General features: G+C 43.2%; 1 protein-coding gene across 1 annotated transcript; it reads right to left on the minus strand.

Annotated features, from left to right (window-relative positions):
* Positions 1-7,597: 7,597 nt before the first annotated feature.
* On the minus strand, positions 7,598-14,955 carry LOC120031602 (trophoblast glycoprotein-like). Its single transcript, XM_038977408.1, has 6 exons — positions 14,823-14,955; positions 14,463-14,547; positions 14,328-14,359; positions 13,919-14,207; positions 10,380-12,385; positions 7,598-9,633 (listed from the first exon to the last, which is right to left on the minus strand). Exons 5-6 carry the CDS (start codon positions 10,637-10,639, stop codon positions 8,619-8,621), a joined length of 1,275 nt encoding a protein of 424 aa, XP_038833336.1. The 5' UTR covers positions 10,640-12,385; positions 13,919-14,207; positions 14,328-14,359; positions 14,463-14,547; positions 14,823-14,955; the 3' UTR covers positions 7,598-8,618.
* Between the last annotated feature and the right edge of the window lie 2,806 nt (positions 14,956-17,761).

Below are 17,761 nucleotides of genomic sequence, written 5' to 3' on the forward strand. Positions count from 1 at the left end.
GTAAATCCAAATTCTACAACACCCACACACAGGGAAGACGTGACGATCAGAAATGTTCAAAATAAAAGTCCCCACGTAATAATAGAAAAGTGTCAATAACCTGTATTTCTTCATAATATATGAAAATAATTGACTAAACATGAACAATATTCATAGTGGTTCATATGTAAGTGACATTTGCAATACACGTGTGTTTTAAAACATGTTCCAAGGTCAAATAAATAGCCCCAATGCAAAACACTGTACATGAAATAGTATTGCCGTATAAAACAAACTATTCTAGGTGCCACAGTAAAAAATATTGTAGGGAATACTCAGTAGGGTCTGTAGAATGTAGGCTATATATGGTGTCTTTTCATGGGGCGCTAGATAATACAGAATGTTGCTGGCCTTTTACTCCAGCCATTCCATTGCCCACAATAAGAATCCCTCTGCCCTCAAACTCAACTCTGGACCTCGAAGCCAGTTCCACTGCTTGTTTTCATTGTCCCCCTCTAATCAGGGAACGATTTAGACCTGGTAACAACAGGTGGGTGCAATTAATTATCAGGTAGAACAGAAAACCAGAGCAAAAACTATTTCTAGATGTCGCAATAAAAGTATTGTAGAGAATACTCAGTAGGGTCTGTAGAATCTATATGTGCTATCATTTCATGGGGAACTGAATAATATGCAGTGTTGCTGGACTTTTACTGTGGTCAAACATTTTAAAATGGGTTGCCTGAACGCTATACGGTACAAATAAAGCGCTGTACGGGAAAAACTATTATTTGTGCCGATGTTTCATTTTTAAGTTTTTATTTCACTAATTGTAGTGACTTAATTTCACCAGAATCCCAAAAGTTATTTGTGCGTTGTTCAGATGTTATGTTTCTCAACACTGGTGTATCTACCACTTCTGTTCTGGGTGGCCAAACAGCGGAGGTGTGCACCTTATATGCAGCAGTATTATGAAATGACAATGCAAGTTTCTCCCTCTATGGAGCTAAAATATATGTATATATATATATATATACACTGCTCAAAAAAATAAAGGGAACACTTAAACAACACAATGTAACTCCAAGTCAATCACACTTCTGTGAAATCAAACTGTCCACTTAGGAAGCAACACTGATTGACAATACATTTCACATGCTGTTGTGCAAATGGAATAGACAAAAGGTGGAAATTATAGGCAATTAGAAAGATACCCCCAAGAAAGGAGTGATTCTGCAGGTGGTGACCACAGACCACTTCTCAGTTCCTATGCTTCCTGGCTGATGTTTTGGTCACTTTTGAATGCTGGCGGTGCTTTCACTCTAGTGGTAGCATGAGACGGAGTCTACAACCCACACAAGTGGCTCAGGTAGTGCAGCTCATCCAGGATGGCACATCAATGCGAGCTGTGGCAAGAAGGTTTGCTGTGTCTGTCAGCGTAGTGTCCAGAGCATGGAGGCGCTACCAGGAGACAGGCCAGTACATCAGGAGACATGGAGGAGGCCGTAGGAGGGCAACAACCCAGCAACAGGACAGCTACCTCCGCCTTTGTGCAAGGAGGAGCACTGCCAGAGCCCTGCAAAATGACCTCCAGCAGGCCACAAATGTGCATGTGTCAGCATATGGTTTCACAAGGGCTCTGAGGATCTCATCTCGGTACCTAATGGCAGTCAGGCTACCTCTGGCGAGCACATGGAGGGCTGTGCGCCCCCACAAAGAAATGCCACCCCACACCATGACTGACCCACCGCCAAACCGGTCATGCTGGAGGATGTTGCAGGCAGCAGAACGTTCTCCACGGCGTCTCCAGACTCTGTCACCTCTGTCACATGTGCTCATGTGCTCAGTGTGAACCTGCTTTCATCTGTGAAGAGCACAGGGCGCCAGTGGTGAATTTGCCAATCTTGGTGTTCTCTGGCAAATGCCAAACGTCCTGCACGGTGTTGGGCTGTAAGCACAACCCCCACCTGTGGACGTCGGGCCCTCATACCACCCTCATGGAGTCTGTTTCTGACCGTTTGAGCAGACACATGCACATTTGTGGCCTGCTGGAGGTCATTTTGCAGGGCTCTGGCAGTGCTCCTCCTGCTCAAAGGCGGAGGTAGCGGTCCTGCTGCTGGGTTGTTGCCCTCCTACGGCCTCCTCCACGTCTCCTGATGTACTGGCCTGTCTCCTGGTAGCGCCTCCATGCTCTGGACACTACGCTGACAGACACAGCAAACCTTCTTGCCACAGCTTGCATTGATGTGCCATCCTGGATGAGCTGCACTACCTGAGCCACTTGTGTGGGTTGTAGACTCCGTCTCATGCTACCACTAGAGTGAAAGCACCGCCAGCATTCAAAAGTGACCAAAACATCAGCCAGGAAGCATAGGAACTGAGAAGTGGTCTGTGGTCACCACCTGCAGAACCACTCTTTTATTGGGGATGTCTTGCTAATTGCCTATAATTTCCACCTGGTGTCTATTCCATTTGCACAACAGCATGTGAAATTTATTGTCAATCAGTGTTGCTTCCTAAGTGGACAGTTTGATTTCACAGAAGTGTGATTGACTTGGAGTTACATTGTGTTGTTTAAGTGTTCCCTTTATTTTTTTGAGCAGTGTATATGCCTGAAAATGTATGATTTCGAAAATGTACTACACAGTAAGGATTCTACTCTTTAATCTTTCCTGCAAATAGGCCTACCCATGAGAACGTTTTGAAATACCTACCACTTCTCTCCGAATGGACCCTCTCCCATTCATCACGAGTCAATGTAAACACACCATTATTTGGAGTGGTATGCCTGAACCCTCCATCTGACAAAACACATTTCAGTGTATCCTCGCCTATTTCGACGTCAACCTCTCCAGTTACATGCTGCTCATCTAATTAAGTTTTGTCTTAGAGCTTAATATTTCTTCATCTGATAAACCTCTACCACAACTTTCTGGGTGGGTTGCACCAACATGGATTAACTCTTAAACTGGGTTAAATCAAGGTTTATCTATTCATCTTGTTGCACCAAATGTTAAACCTAGTTTTAAATGAATCCTAGTTAGAGACAGGTTTAATCCTGTTGAGTTTTATGATAATTAACTCATAATTAGTAGGCTATTTACGTGTCCATTTTGTATAACAATTGAATTTTAGTTCATGATATGCCCAGCCTTGGTACGAATTAGGATTTTATGCAACATGCTGTAACGGGCCTGATAACGGTAAGATTGTAGTGAAGTAGCATTAACGTGGAATTTTCATTGTTGGACATAGCAGACTGTAAAAACACCAGGAAATCTGCTCCAAGTGATTTTAGCATTTGTAAACGTGTGATTGTCTTCAAATGTAAGCTAGGGTTTTCTTCAAATGTAAGCTAGGGTTTTCTTCAAATGTAAGCTAGGGTTTTCTTCAAATGTAAGCTAGGGTTTTCTTCAAATGTAAGCTAGGGTTTGAAATCAGGATGTTCTTGCTGTCAATTTGCAGTCTCAAATCAAATCTTATTTGTCACGTGTCGAATACAACAGGTGTTTCACCTTACAGTGAAATGCTTACTTACAAGCCCTTAACCAACAATGCAGTTTTAAGAAAAAGAAGTGTTAAGTAAAAAATAGATAAATAAAAAAATATATATGTATAATAACAAAAGAGCAGCAGTAAAATAACAATAGCGAGGCTATATACCGGGGGTACCGGGTACAGAGTCAATGTGCGGGGGGAACCGGTTAGTGGAGGTAATTAAGGTAATATGTACATGTAGGTAGAGTTAAAGTGACTATGCATAGATAATAAACAGAGAGCAGCAGCAGCATAAAAGAGGGGGGTGGGTTCAATGCAAATAGTCTGGGTAGCCATTTGATTAGCTGTTCAGGAGTCTTATGGCTTGGGGGTAGAAGCTGTTAAGAAGACTTTTGGACCTAGACTTGGAGCTGCGGTACCGCTTGCCTTGCGGTAGTTACAAACATATTTGTAATTATGTTCTGGGCCCCCGACCTTCGCTCCAGAAAAAGTCGGCCCGCTCCTGAATCTAGACTATCCCTGACCTACAATATTATGTTTTTCTAAGTAGTGAGAACACTAGGGAGCAGGCAATGTTGAAAAGTCCTCTTTAGACATGTTATACTTTTCTTAAATGTATACTGAACAAAAATATAAACGCAACATACAACAATTTCAAAGATTTCATAAAAGGAAATCAGTCAATTTAAATAAATTCATTAGGACCTAATCTATGGATTTCAATTGACTGGGCAGGGGTGCAGCCATGGGTGGGCCTGGGAGTGCATGGGTCCACACACTGGGGAGCCAGGCCCAGCCAATCATAATTCGTTTTACCCAACAAACGGGCTTTATTACAGAAAAAAATACTCCTCATCACCCCCCCCCCCCCCCCCCCTCCCCACTAACAGGAATGTAAACAAATTTGTGCACACAGATTCACTAAGTTGAGATGTCTTGTTTACCCCCAAAACGCATTCCTACTAGATACGATGAGGTATCTGCAGCACTAAAGACATTTACCACAACAACATTGCTCCCCTTTCCATTCTTTTGGACAAAAGTCCACTCATCCTTTTTTCCACCGCCCTCGTATTCAAGCTCCACATCCATTTCCGCCGTGTGTCGGCCACCAGGCGGATATCTATTCATATGACATATTTATCATCCAGTAGTTGGCGCAATTTGCAAAGTATCTGACCAGAGATCTACTGATATGAGTAGCATCAGAGATATGGAATGCCCAGTGTCACTTGAAATAAATACATATCAGTCGAGAAATAATTAAACGTGGAAATGAAATAGATAAATAGAAAATGCAACACAAAAATAAATAAATATCCTAGACTGATCAACTGGAAAAGAAATGCTGAAATAGAAAATAAAATACACAAATACATTTATATTTTGAGGATTATACATGGAAATAGACAGTTCAATCATTTTATTAATTTGTATTTTATTATATTGAAGGTTTTCCTTATACTATTCTAATCCTAATGCCTCAAACTATGTTTTTTTTTAAGTAATTTAAAACCTAAAATTTTGCACACAATTTAGTGCAAACAAAAAGTATATTTTTATTAGCAAAAGTTGTATTAAAAAAATGTCAAATAAGAATGAATGATGCCCCATATTGGTAATCTGGATAAAATACTGTCTAGTATAAAAGGTCTTGAAATTCTGACCCTCAATATCTAAGGGTTTTCAATCATCAGTAGGTTGGTGAGTCCCTCCCCTTCTTTGTGGGGCCCATCTTCTTTATGGAGCAATGGGAGGTTGATGCTGGTTTGACTTCCCACTCAACTCTATCCTGCTTCTCCTGTCCATCAAACTCTGACACGTCCAATATCTTAGGAAGTGAAGAAAAATGCATGGCTTAAGTCTTGGTAGACAACAAAACTATACATAAAGTGCAGTTTTTCATTTATCTTGTTGCCTTTCCACTAATTGAAATTAAGTAGAAACCATGTTGATTCAACCAGTGTGTCCCCAGTGGGTTGCTACCAAAGTATTGTGCTAGCTTATAGCCTTTCGAAGACTTCCTCATACCCCCAGTGCCCTTCACATCACTGTACCTGTAGAAGCCATCTGAAGCTGGTCAGGCCTATGCCACCCAACACACAGAAGATCTGTCCAAACGTATGAACAGAGAGGCCCAAAATACACATCTTTCAGCCTCCTTCCTTCTTTCAGCACTCCCATTGGCCTCTCCAACCTTCCTCCTCCAGACAGGTCTGCTGGATCCTGCGCTCTCCCCACTCCCAAGCTCAGTTAGTCGGGTAAGAGGTTCTCCAAACATGGCTCCAAACCTGGGTGTATTAGCATCTCTGATGGTATGGTGAGATCTTTGTCCGGTGGTGGCCTGTATCATTGTCCAGTGTTGGTAGATATTTCTCAGAGCTGGCTGTGTGTCTATGTTGATAGGAGGGGTGCTGGCCATTGCTTCAGGATCAAGGGGAGCATCAGGGTATCACAAACTGCCTAAACATCTGTAACAAAAAAAACAACCATCCAGATAACAATACTGACAAACTTCATTTCGGAGGCAAACGTCAAAGTAATTTGTCAATAGCGAAGTACAAATTGAAAAAGCAACCTCCCCTCAGGTGATTTGTGATGTTCCTTTTGTTTGATTGGACTCTTGGAATTGGGTTGTTGTGGTGCTGCAATTAAGTGGCCTATGGTGTGACAGAAGGCAACATGTCATCCCTTTGTTAGATATGTCCATAGAATTAGTAATGTCTAACAGAGACACAGTAGACTCATGCCAGTAGAGGGCACCCTCATACATTTGACTGATTTGACCCAAATGGGTTGGTTTCCTGAAGAGTACATTTTTTAAACCCACTACAGGAGCGAGTCACACAATAATAGCAATGCCTCAGCCTAAAAGTAGCATAACTTCTGTATACTTTTCACTTTACTGCATTAAATAACTGATGAGAGTGGAGCTTGCTGGTGTAAAACAGCTGCCTGGCAAATGTAGTTGGTGTGGTGAGGCGATGTTATTCCTTGGTAAAAGGGTGAAAAGGAACTGTTTATATCACATTCAGTGTCTATGTTATATATTTCTGTTTTCAATTCAAAAAGCATAGAGCAAAACATGGGCTCATCAGTCACGTAAAACCATTGAAACGCTTCCAGGTCACGTTTGTTTCGAGCATACGAACCTTATATCTCCTCTCCTTTTTTTTGTGCTGACTTTCTGTAGGTTATGCCCCTCTCTTCCAACAAATAATGAGTGAGCCGGGAGGAATGCGCTGCCTCTTCTGCTCCAAGTGCATGTAATCAGAGGACTGGCTTTGACCTTACTCGGTGCATGGTGAATCCCAGCCCATTTACTCTCTTCAGTAGAGTGCATGTAGACCTTGCTGGGGTTATTGATGATAGCCAGCGTTTCCAGGTGTTTTAGAAATTCTGCCCGTGCGCACCACATCCTCCGTACACCTCCATCATTTTGACAGCAACCGAGGCCTGTGTCACTAGTGTATCAGTGCAATACGTCACCTGCCTTGGGATGACTGAGCATGTGTACTTTTAGCTGAAGATACCACTTCATAAATGACTAATTAAAAGATGGACTTGACATCTTTGAAAATATGATCATTCTTTACCGGTGTGTAGCACGCAATCAATCTGTAAAACGATTTGCACTTTACGTTACTCCAACATATCAGGCATCATTTAGTGCTATATCATAAGATCATTCAAATACTGAATAGATAAACTCACACAGACCAGAGCCAGTTGCATTGTGGTGGGGATGAATATCTACTGTCAGTGCTGCTTCGATCAATAGCGATCATTAGTTAGACAATCCTGCAAATAAACTCGCACACGGGATAGAGAGATGCACCGCTGCCTGCAGAGCCAGCAGGTGCAACTCTGTCTAGCATCCTTCATCTTGTCCCACTTTCCCCCTACAGACACACTTAATCATCTCCCTTTCCCCCATCTGCGATAAGCAGGAGAATCACACTAGCCCTACACTTAGTAACAGAACAACGGAGCAGTGGTCATTCCCAAGAGTACCCTGTAGATTTGTAAAGTTAATTTAAGATTAAATGGAAACTTACTGCAAATGTGATTTGGTTAACATTTTGAAAACATTTTTTATTGAGCAGCACAAAGGGGTTTTACAATTGTTTCATTTCAATTATCTTACATAGCACTGGTAAGTTATGCACATGAGTTTATACACCACACTAGATCCTGCTTCATCACTTCAATACCATTTCATTTCTGCACTCTGGAAATATGTGCCCTTTCTTTCTTGCCCGGTCACATCTGGTTACAAAGTCAGTTAAGGACGAAAAGATGACCTAGTGCAGTGTGGAATCATTCAATCTTCCCAAAAGAGTAGACATTCAAGGTTAGTTTTGCAGTCAAGACCCTTCGGATAGGTAATATTGCTTTGGTTCCATCTAGATATGTCAATAAGACCCACAAAGTATAATATAATAATACATACAACACCAAAGACAGATGGCAACTTGGTTAAATCTATGCAAGTCAGTTAAAATGTGGCCACAGTAAAAGAGGTATCAAGGCTATGCAGGTACAACGAGCCCGGCTGTTCACACTTAAAATAGGCTCTCCATTAAATAGCATAACTGTTCTGCAGTTTTATGCTTACATAAGTGATGTAATTATATTCAACACATTGTACAGGAATGTATGATACAGATAAGTCCCTCACAAATGTGAGCAGGGTTGGGCAGAAACTGATATGTAATCTGATTTTTTTTAATTTACTTGTAATCAGTTATGTTACCAGCAAAAAAATATTGTAATCAGATTACAGAAAAAAAACTAGATGATTACTTGTTGGATTACTTTCAAATTCAGAAAGGATGTTTGCTGTTTTCTCAATGACATTTAATTCAGCATTGATAAAAGCACAGGTTTAAGTTTGTTCCAACTGAGCGAGTGTGACCACAAGTCAGAGACCACGTGTGTGTGTTGATCCTTTTTTGTCTACTTCTAATAAAGGGGAAGTAATCCGATTACATTACTGAGTTTGGGTAATCCAAAAGTTACATTACTGATTACAATTTTGGACAGGTAACTAAACTGTAACAGATTACATTTAGAAAGTAACCTACCCAACCCTGAATGCAAGTTCACTCCAGTCCAGTTCCATTCCAGGGAATGAGGAATCACAAATCCACCGAGATGGAGCCTGGCTTGACCTGTGTGTCTGAGGAGATCTGAACTAAACAGGTGTCAGTGGGTAGCTGTGATAAGCGGTTATCGGAGTGAGCCTGTCCAAAACTACCGTTTGTCGGTGGCATCTCTTCGACTCTGACGTCTTTTGAGAGGTATTCCCGGCGTGGGTCAGTGTCGGTCTCATAGCGGTGTTGATACCCCTCCAACACTTCATGGCAGGCATCTCGCGTCTCCACCACCCACTTTTTAATACCTTGCCGGTTGAGGTAGAGCACAAAGAGGAAGACCATGCCCACAAAGCCCAGCACCAGACCCAGGAGGACATAGGAGGTCTGCAGGGAGAGGTTGTCCACCTCGTCTCTGATTCCGACCAGAGGTGGTGAAGTGACATGGCATCCGATAACTTGGACCCCGAGCCCTTGCAGGGGCCTGTCCTGAAACTCCCAGGGTGAGGCGCAGGTCAGGGCTTCTGCATCCCCCACCTGAGCCCGGGAGCTCTTGAGCCACACGGCAAAGTCTTGGATCTCACATGTGCAGACATAGGGGTTGTGGCTCAGCAGGATGCGGGGGGCTTGCACCAGCCTCTCCAGCTCACCCAGAGCATCGCTTCCGAACATCCTGAAAGAGTTGCGGGTCAGGTCGAGCAGCTCCAGGCGGCGCAGGCCAAAGAAGGTGCCGTTGTAGACTGATGCTAGGGAGTTGTTACCCAGGAGGAGGTGCTGCAGGCTGGGGAGGTGGGAGAACATCCCTGGGGGTAGGAAGACCAGGCGGTTCCCGGAGAGGTCTAGGCTGAGCAGCCCACCTAGGCCTCCCCAGCGCAGTGCGGTGGTGAGATCAGTCAGTGAGGTGTAGTTATACAGGGAGCGGCTGAGGTTAAGCTCCTTTAGAGGACTCCCTGGGATCATGAGGGCTTCAGGGTGGATGAGAGCCAGATGGTTGCAGCTCATGTCCAGGGAGCGCAGGTAAGAAAGGGTAGAGAAGCTGTGGGACGCAACCTCTGTGATCCTGGGAAGACAGATGGACCATGTTTACAGTCCCCAAACCGATTATTGGATTCAGAAGTAATGTTTGCGTAATTATTGTCATGCTCAAATAGAGGTATCTAAATATTTCATAAGTTGGTGTGATAGCATTCAGGAGAACATGGAATAATCATTTTGTTGTAGTTTAGAATCTTAACTCAAAGCTTCAGAAATGTATAGGCAAGTAAATACAAATGCATATGTCTCAATGGTTGAAAATGTTGAATCTCTGCAACGGCAAGAACACAGTTCTCTTTATTTTATTTATATATATTTTTTCTACCGCTTTTTCTCCCCAATTTTGTGATATCCAATTGGTAGTTACAGTCTTGTCCCATCGCTGCAACTCCCGTACGGACTCGGGAGAGGCCAAGGTCGAGAGCCATGCGTCCTCCAAAACACGACCCTGCTAAGCCACACTGCTTCTTGACACACTGCTCGCTTAATCCGGAAGCCAGCCGCACCAATGTGTCGGAGGTAACACTGTACAACTGGCGACCAGAGTCAGCTTGCAGACGCCATGCCTGCCACCAGCAGTCACTAGAGCGCGATGGGACAAGGATATCCCGGCCCGGCCAAACCCTCCCCTAACCCGGATGACGCTGGGCCAATTGTGCGCCGCCTCATGGTACTCCCGGTAACGGCCGGCTGTGACACAGCCCGGGATTGAACCCGGATCTGTAGTGACGCCTCAGAAAACAATTATCTTTGATGAGAATATTTACTCACCTATTGTTGCTCAAAATGATGGTGGTGACATTTTTCAGGTCTTGAAACGTCTCTGATCCAATTCTGAATATATGATTTCCTGTGATGATCACATTCCTTGTGTATCCTGGAATATCTTGTGGTATGGCGCGAAGGTCCTTGGAGACGCATTTCACTGTGCGCGTGTCAGCAACGCATCCGCAGCCTGATGGGCACTCCAAGCACTCGTGGAGCGCACAGAGTAGCGCACCAAAAAGTACAATGATCACCAAATTATGCATAACGCAACAGAAAAGTTATAAACTGATAAATACCAGAATATGCAGAAGGATTCCGGTATGAGGTGTTAGCCTTTCTTTAGATGGTGCCGAATGGATAGCCCAATGGTTTGTGTCTGCATTGAGTGAGAGTGAGAAGGATATTTCATCTGCTGATCAACAGGACCGGCGAATTGTTAGCTTGAGTTTAAATACCCGCGCAGAATCAAGGAGAGGAATAACAGTGAACGTCTTTTAAAGGCACAGACGCTAATAATATTATACTACACAGAACAGTCGACCAGTAGACCTCTGTGGTGTCTTTGTGTGATATGATTTAACAGTTTATAAACAATGAATAAGTAGGCTATGCATATTTATTTATATTTGTTCCAATAAATAACAACACAAAACAGGGTAGTGCGCATTGCCCGGTACATATAATAATTTGGGCGGTGCATATATTTGTCCTGCTACACACAAGTGTGTAATATAAAATATTTTGGGGGGGGGGGGGGGGGGGGCATATGCTAACTCCCCTGAGACCCGCAGGGAGTGGGGTGTCACGGCCAGGGTCGCCATTGTCCAGCGCCCCTGGAGCAATTAGGGTTAAGTGACTTGCTCAATGGCACAGCGACAGATTTGTTTTTCACCTTGTGGTTCCGGTATTCGAACCCAACGCTCTAACCTCGAGGCTACGTGCCGCCCTCAATAACAGGCAGTTAAAGACTCCAGCCATCCAAGTCATAGACTGTTCTCTCTGCTACCATAAGGCAAGCGGTACCGATGCATCAAGTCTGGAACCAATAGGACCCTGAACAGCTTCTACCCCAAGCCATAAGACTGTTAAATAGTTTAGCTAAATAGCCTGGGTAGTTATTTGGTTACCTATCTGCATTGACCCATTTTGCACTAACTTTTTTGACTCATCACATACCCTACTGTTTATTATCTATCCTGTTGCCAAGTCACTTTATTCCTAGTTATATGTACATATCTACCTTAATTACCTCGTACCCCTGCACATCGACTCTGTACTGCTACCCCATGTATATATAGCAAGGTTAGCGTTACTCTGTGTATTTATTATTACTTTTCTATTATTTCTATATTTTCTTTCTCTCTGCATTGATGGGAAGCGTTTCACTGTTAGTCTACACCTGTTGTTTACGAAGCAATTTGTTTTAACTTTACTAGCCTATATGGTACAGCCTATTCCCCATCATTTCTGTAATTCTATCAAATGCTTGGTCATGATTATGTACTACTGTACAGTATATTAACATTCCTGAGCATGTTGCTTCAGAGAACTTACACTATTGCATGAACGAATACTGTCTGATAAAATACAGTAAACAATTACAAAGTAAAATGATGTTGAGCTGTTATTACACTGGTTAAATTGGGTTCAGGGGTCAGTAAAAGAGACCCGTATGAATTTATGGCCGTAGACAATATATTTACGTTCAAATTCTTGTCATTTAGCAGACGCTATATCAGTTCTATATTTATGGTTATGACTATCCCAAGCCAAACATTCATTTATACCACATTCCTTTCTGTTATCGAGTAAAAGGTACTTCAAAACAAGCAAGAACAACCGGACATAACTGCCCGCATGAGACACCTTTCTGCTGGATGTCGGAGAGCGCGGATATTAGCACTGCACAAAGAAGTGTCCCATCGGAACATTCCTCTTCTTCATTCACTTTTTCTGATTACAACCGAGCAGGAAAATCCCTTGTATTATCTCTCCACTCCTCCAGCTCCCTGGTGTGGTCAGTGCAGGTTGAGTGTTAGGATGAAGGTGACAAGGGCTCCAGTCAGCATGAGGAAGGGCAGCCAGGTATTTTGTGTGTGAGTGAGTGAGTGAGTGAGAGAGAGAGAGAGAACAGGAATGACAGTCATTAAATCTTCACATTTCAGCTGTTGGTCAAAAACACATACTCTTAAGACATTTGTAATCTATACTGCACTACAAAGGCAAAATGCAGGAACTACACTTTTGGTCAGAATTTAGTTAAGACTGAAATCAGGCTTTGTAGTATCTGTTTTATCTTGTGACAAAGTGACCTGGATCAATTATGTTCTGTTTCATAGAAAGTTTGAGTTGGATTTTGTAGTTACTGCAAATTTCTAAGTAAAAACAGCAGTAACTGAAGTTACTGCACTTTGGTTTTGTTCCACCGTGTTTTGACTGCAGTTACCCACCCTGCCATACAAAGAGCAGTGAAACTCAACGCAACAGTGAAACTGAGAAAAATGGCTTTAAAGTTTAATTTGTTGTCCAGACAAATATGTTTTAGGTAGATAAGTGATAATGCACTGATGTAGTATCTTATTCTGACGTAATTTTTTATGCGTTCAACCATGACCACTGATTTGACCTATGACCCCTAAGTCAAATAAATGACCATTCAAAGTCAAACAGAAAAACAACAAGAGTGTTGGATAAACACATTTAGATTGTAGAATCTACACAGTCAAATATTTTTTATTTAGATATAAACATTCTATGTGATGAAACAGTTCTTACTTTATGGCGGGAAAAATGCTTGAGCGTTTGCCTTTGTAGGGCAGTATATAGGGACAGGTAAGGACGTGCAGTCGGTTCAATTTCCCCGAAGCCAGGGTAATTTACACAGGGCACTGAGGGTAGACCAACTCCCTTATCTCCCAGAGGTTTACCCCACTCCCTTCCCCTCACTCCCTCCCCGTCCTCCTCCCTGTCCTCCACCCCTGTCCCCCCCGATCCAGCAGTGGGAGCCCCAGCAGAGAGTTGATGTGGTGATGAGGGGGCCACATCTGGCAATGATGAATTACACGCTGCCCCACTGTTTAAGAACGTGGTGCCCTCGGACGATAATGTGGATGCTGCACAAAGCAGTGACGCCAGCTCCCTATGTGGGTCGGGGGAGAATAATGAGGGGGTTTCTCAACAGCATATGTTTCCCCGTGTCTGGAGCTCCTCTGTCCCTCCTGCAGAACGTTGCCTGCTGGTAGGTGCATGCTTGCTTGTTCAGACTCGGTGATGCTGTTTTGCAATACAGACCGGTGTTGCATAGTTTGATTCTGCCCATTTCATCAGCATGTCTGATTCTAGTCCTTCCACACCAGTTAGTCAAATGATCCAGAGGAAACTCACACACAGAGAGTGATTGGTCAGTCAGAATGATGCTTTGTGAGTGGCAAGTATTGTTGTACAGAAGGTTCAGTGTTCGCGCCTTGGTTAGGACAGAAATGAGCATACTCTGTTACATAAAGTAGAGTACCTCTTCATTGCATGATTGCATGGTATCTCACCTGACATGCCTGCCATGGATAAGGGTCTGCAGGCATAGGTTGACCATGTTCCAGAACGTTCTGTTGTCGTAACGCATGAGGTTGAGGGCCCGGGCCACGTGGGAGTGATGTTCAATAGAACCTAGGAAGGAAATATAATTCCACTACTAGACCTTCCTGTCTGTCTTATTATGACACTGTCAATGTTCATACCGGCCTGCATTTGTACTCCTCCGATGCATTGTGCACTGCTTTGTCCCAGACAGCTGAGCCAGTGCCACACACCTTATCAACATCAAGCTTCCAGTACCTGTTAAGAGACAAGCAATGCTGCAGATACCTTACTACATAACTGCAATGCCTGCATGTCAATTTTGAGCACAATATGCCAGGCCTAGCTCCAAGCATTGAACGAACAAAGCCAACTTACTTTGTTGGTCTTCCAAAGGCCATATTATCTTCCTGAAATGAAAGATGGGAAATGTTGAGGAACTATCACGAAACAGATGGTCCAATAATATTAGGCTTATGCACATAAAGCTGTAGCATGATCTGCATTACTCACAGACACTAAGTACGATCCAGCGAAGTCTCTTATCACGCCTGCAGAAGTACAGATCCCCATGTGACCAATGAAGGGGAGCAACTACCTGAACAAAACAGAGGTACAGCACTGTATTGGGGGGTCCTGGGAATAAAAAGTGTGCGTATATTATAAGGCATCTAACGGTATGGGCATTTTAATTCCAGCCCACATAGTATTTGGAAATTCACTAGCTATAATGCAAGCTAGTGATTTAAATGTCCAAAAGATGTGAAAGCCTACATGACCATTGATGTTTATCAACATGATCTGTCACGTAAATAGTGTCTCCATTTCAGATGGTGAGAGCAAAAGAAAACAACCGGAAAAGTGGCTACTCACGACAGTATTGGAATAGGTGTCCAAACGATACAATAAGGATAACGGCTGTTTTTCCGGTCTATTTTTTCGAATCCGCCGTGATAATTAATCATTATGTCTATTTCGTCCACCTCCTGCGCCATTAGTCATTTTGACACTCTGACGTAGCCTATGGCTACTAAACTCACAGCTCAAAAATGGCGGCCGCGTTCCAGGCCGTCTGCAAAGCAGTCACGCACCAAATATCACAAAGCCAGCCTGGATATTAATCAAATGTCAAATGCAGACGTTTTTATATCAATATCAAATAATTTCTCGGTAACAATTAAGTAACTTAGATTTCCATTAAAATGGGAAAATCTCTCTCTTTTTTTTTAGCAAAAAACTACTTCTCAAAGGTCCAATGTTAAGAAGCCGAATGTGGTGGTCCTGGGCTGGCATGGTTACACGTGGTCTGCGGTTGAGGCCGGTTCGACATCCTGCCAAATTGTCTAAAACGATGTTGGAGATTTATGGTAGCGAAATGAAGATTCAATTCCATGGCACCAGCTCTGGTGGATATTCCTTTAGTCTGCATGCCAATTGCACACTCCCTTAAAATGTTAGATATTTGTGACATTGTGTTGTGTGACAAAACTGCACATTTTAGAGTGGCCTTTTATTGTCCCCAGCACAAGGTGCATCTTGTCATATTTGAGTAAAAGGAAATATTCCTTAATAGAAAATGACAAGTGAAAGTCACCCAGTACAATACTTCTTGAGTAAAAGTCAAGGTATTTGGTTTTAAATATACTTAGGTATTGAAAGTCAATGGAATATCTAAAATGTACTTAAGTATCAAAAGTAAAGGTATAAACCATTTCAAATTCCTTATTTTAAGCAAACCAGACGGAACAATGTTATTTTTTTTATTGACGGATAGCCAGGGGTACACTTCAACACTCAGACATAATTTACAAATTAAGCATTTGTGTTTAGTGAGGCCGCCAGATCAGAGGCAGTAGGGATGACCAGGGATGCTCACTAAGTGAATTGGACCATTTTCCTGTCAAAATGAAAATAGTACTTTTGGGAATCAGGGAAATTGTTTGGAGTAAAAAGTACATTATTTTTATGAATGTAGTGAAGTAAAAATTGGCAAAATAGTAAAGTACAGATACCCCCAAACAACTACTTAATTAGTACTTTAAAGTATTTTTTACTTAAGTACTTTACACCACTGCTGAATGGGTTCCTGTTCCCAAGAAAGCTAAGGTAACTGAGCTAAACGACTACCGCCCCGTAGCACTCACTTCCGTCATCATGAAGTGCTTTGAGAGACTAGTCAAGGACCATATCACCTCCACCCTACCTGACACCCTAGACCCACTCCAATTTGCTTACCGACCCAACAGGTCCACAGACGACGCAATCGCAACCACACTGCCCTAACCCATCTGGACAAGAGGAATACCTATGTGAGAATGCTGTTCATCGACTACAGCTCAGCATTTAACACCATAGTACCCTCCAAACTCGTCATCAAGCTCGAGACCCTGGGTCTCGACCCCGCCCTGTGCAACTGGGTCCTGGACTTCCTGACGGGCCGCCCCCAGGTGGTGAGGGTAGGTAACAACATCTCCACCCCGCTGATCCTCAACACTGGGGCCCCACAAGGGTGCGTTCTGAGCCCTCTCCTGTACTCCCTGTTCACCCACGACTGCGTGGCCATGCACGCCTCCAACTCAATCATCAAGTTTGCGGACGACACTACAGTGGTAGGCTTGATTACCAACAACGACGAGACGGCCTACAGGGAGGAGGTGAGGGCCCTCGGAGTGTGGTGTCAGGAAAATAACCTCACACTCAACGTCAACAAAACAAAGGAGGTGATTGTGGACTTCAGGAAACAGCAGAGGGAGCACCCCCCTATCCACATCGACGGGGCAGTAGTGGAGAAGGTGGAAAGTTAAGTTCCTCGGTGTACACATCACGGACAAACTGAATTGGTCCACCCACACAGACAGCGTTGTGAAGAAGGCGCAGCAGCGCCTCTTCAACCTCAGGAGGCTGAAAAAAGAAATTTGGCTTGTCACCAAAAACACTCACTAACTTTTACAGATGCACAATCGAGAGCATCCTGTCAGGCTGTATCACCGCCTGGTACGGCAACTGCTCCGCCCACAACCGTAAGGCTCTCCAGAGGGTAGTGAGGTCTGCACAACGCATCACCGGGGGCAAACTACCTGCCCTCCAGGACACCTACACCACCCGATGTCACAGGAAGGCCATAAAGATCATCAAGGACAACAACCACCCGAGCCACTGCCTGTTCACCCCGCTATCATCCAGAAGGCGAGGTCAGTACAGGTGCATCAAAGCAGGGACCGAGAGACTGAAAAACAGCTTCTATCTCAAGGCCATCAGACTGTTAAACAGCCACCACTAACATTGTGGCCGCTGCCAACATACTGACTCAACTCCAGCCACTTTAATAATGGGAATTGATGGAAATTATGTAAAAATGTATCACTAGCCACTTTAAACAATGCCACTTAATATAATGTTTACATACCCTACATTACTCAATTAAACAATGCCACTTAATATAATGTTTACATACCCTACATTACTCATCTCATATGTATATGTATATATTGTACTGTATATCATCCACTGCATCTTGCCATCTTTATGTAATACATGTATCACTAGCCACTTTAAACTATGCCACTTTATGTTTACATACCCTACATTACTCATCTCATATGTATAGACTGTACACTATACCATCTACTGCATCTTGCCTATGCCGTTCTGTACCATCACTCATTCATATATCTTTATGTACATATTCTTTATCCCTTTACACTTGTGTGTATAAGGTAGTAGTTGTGGAATTGTTAGGTTAGATTACTTGTTGGTTATTACTGCATTGTCGGAACTAGAAGCACAAGCATTTCGCTACACTCGCATTAACA

Source organism: Salvelinus namaycush, chromosome 37 (genome assembly GCF_016432855.1).
Source record: "Salvelinus namaycush isolate Seneca chromosome 37, SaNama_1.0, whole genome shotgun sequence".
NCBI lineage: Eukaryota > Metazoa > Chordata > Actinopteri > Salmoniformes > Salmonidae > Salvelinus > Salvelinus namaycush.

Excerpts from the sequence above, each read along its gene's own strand:
- LOC120031602 (XM_038977408.1), bottom strand. The coding sequence starts at position 10,639 with ATGCATAATTTGGTGATCATTGTACTTTTTGGTGCGCTACTCTGTGCG. Across the intron at positions 9,634-10,379 it reads ATCATTTTGAGCAACAATAG|GATCACAGAGGTTGCGTCCC; the intron begins GTGAGTAAATAT and ends CTGTCTTCCCAG.